This window comes from Geospiza fortis, unplaced genomic scaffold (assembly GCF_000277835.1).
Source record: "Geospiza fortis unplaced genomic scaffold, GeoFor_1.0 scaffold188, whole genome shotgun sequence".
NCBI classification, from domain to species: Eukaryota; Metazoa; Chordata; class Aves; order Passeriformes; family Thraupidae; genus Geospiza; species Geospiza fortis.
In genome coordinates this window covers 2,410,474-2,412,809 of record NW_005054337.1, presented here as the reverse complement: position 1 = coordinate 2,412,809, position 2,336 = coordinate 2,410,474, and the positions used below count along the sequence as shown (strand labels likewise).

At 63.9% G+C, this 2,336-nt stretch overlaps 1 protein-coding gene across 1 annotated transcript; it reads right to left on the bottom strand.

The window, feature by feature from the left end:
* On the bottom strand, positions 1-2,332 carry TCF15 (transcription factor 15; the record flags this gene model as incomplete). Its single annotated transcript, XM_005422191.2, has 2 exons — positions 1-166; positions 1,997-2,332. Coding segments are annotated over 2 exons (411 nt in total), but the record flags the coding sequence as incomplete, so codon positions are not given.
* Between the last annotated feature and the right edge of the window lie 4 nt (positions 2,333-2,336).

Genomic DNA, 2,336 nt, shown 5'->3' with positions numbered 1-2,336 from the left:
TCCCTCCCTCCCCGCTGCAGTCTCTGGGCTGGCGTGTGCGGGCTCCGTCTGCCTCCGCCGCTGTGTCAGGTGGGCGCTGCCGGAGCCCGGCTCATCTCCGCGACACTCGCAGGGGCGTCACCCCTCGCACCTTCAGGCAGTTGCCCCCGAGGTCCCTCCGACTGCCCTGCAGAGAGAGGAGGGAGAGCTGCAGGTACCGTGGGGTGTCTGGGTAGGGGGCACCCCGCTCCTGCCCGCTGCCCACCACACCGACTCCTCCATGGCGACCCACTGTGAGATGGACAGTGGCTCAGTCCTGGGGTGGCTCTGGGCTGCCTGGAGTGGACAGACAGACAGATGGGGCTATGCCTTACAAGTGGCGGAGTGTGTGGCTGAGGTGGGTGCTGTGGTGGAGCCCTCCAAGGCGGGTCCCCTTGGCCTTGTCACCCTGCAGGACACAGCCCCCAGGGCTGCTCAGCACCACAGGGCTCAGACCTGTGGCAAGGGCCAGTAGCACCCCAGGACAGACACACGGCCCCAGACAGATCCACAGCCCTGACAGACAGAGTCCAAACTGGGATGGGGAGACTCAGCTCTACCTCAGAGTTTATGAGAACATCATCAGCCCAGTACTGCCCAGTATAACCCAGCACGGACCAGCATGGTCCAGATTTAACCCAGAACATTCCGGTATAACTCAGTGCAGATCAGCAGAGCCCAACAGAGCCCAGTTCCAACCCAGCCTATTCCCAGCCTTGCACAGCCAAGCATGGTCCAGTACAGCCCATTTCCAGACTATTTCCAGCCCAGCACAACCATTTCCAGCCCTGCCCATTTCCAGCCCTGTACAGCCCCTTTCCAGCCCAGCCTCAGGGCTGGGATGCAGAGTCAGATCCCAACCCAGCTCCCCCCACTGCCCTCCAGCAGGAGCTTCCCAGCCCCAGTGCCTCCACAGAGACCCCTGGGGACCCAGCACTGTGCCAGACCCCCGGCTCCAGCCCCAGGAAGCAGCTCAGAGGATCCCAGCTCTGCCAGGGACCAGGGCTGCAGGACCCCAGGAGGGGTGGAGAGGCTGCTGAGGGGGGCAGCAGGAGCAGGGGAGCAATTAAAAATGGAGCAGCAAAATGTGAAAAAGCTCTGAGGGCTGGCGTGTGACCCATGGCTGTATTGCTTGGGGTCACACATGGACATCCTGAGGGTCTGTGGGGACAGCAGCAAGTACAGCAGCCCCTGCTCACAGCCCTGCCAAGGGATGTCCAAGAGGTCGGGCAGCTTCCAGCCCCTCACCCTGCACCCCATATCCTGCACAGCTATTCCTGGGTCAAGCACACCCTGGCACGGGCAGCAGGGTGGCTCACCACAGGAAAGGTGTCCCTTGAGCCACAGGGTGCTGGGGGGAATCAGCTGGGTGGGCAGGACAGGGGTGCTCTGCCATGGCCCAGCTCAGCTGTGTGGGAGCTGTGCCAGTGCTGCCAGCAGATCCTGCATGGGAACACTGGATGGGGAGCTCTGTCTGCGCCCCCTTGGGGAGTGTCTGCTGGGCTCTTCCTGTCCTCATCACATCAGGGAGCTGCTGGAGTAGCCCTGCTGCAGTGCTGGTGGGCTGGCAGGGTTGGGTATGGAGATGGGGATGAGGACGGGGATGGGGATGGAGAAGAGGTCAGCCAGCGAACTCTAAGCCCCCCTGGGACAACCAGTGCCGCCAGCTCCGGGGTGACTGTTTAACCCCTGAGACCTCCCAGCCCGGATGGACGTGGGGGAGCAGCCCAGCCCTCTGACGTGAGCAGGAGCTGTAGGCGTGTGGCTACAAGCAGGATTTGGCCAGGAGCAGCCAAAACCTCCAGTGGTGGCTGAAGCCAGAAGCTGTGGTTCTCACTGAGCCATGCCAAGTCTCCTGCCCCGCTCAGCCCAGACAGGGTCTGCTGCCCCCCATCCCTCGGGGACATGCTGAGCCCCCTGCCCCGCTCAGACCAGCAAGGGGAGGAAGAACCCTAACCCATCCCAGAGCCCCGCTCACCCCTTTCCGCTGGTTGCTGAGACAGAAGGTGCAGATGCTGCGGGGCTGTTTGCTGTCCAGGTCGCCCTTGGCGCCATAGATGGCACTGAAACAGGGCTGCCCGTCCTCGCAGCCCTCGCCCAGCAGCAGCACGTTGGCCAGGTGGGAGATGTAGCTGGAGGCCAGGCGGAGGGTCTCGATCTTGGACAGCTTGCGATCCACGGGCTCGGTGGGGATGAGGGTCCGCAGGGCGGTGAAGGCCGTGTTGACGCTCTGGGTCCGGTCCCGCTCCCGCGCGTTCGCCGCCTGCCTCTGCTTCACCATCACCATCGGGCCCGGCTTCCGCGGCAGCTTGCCGCGA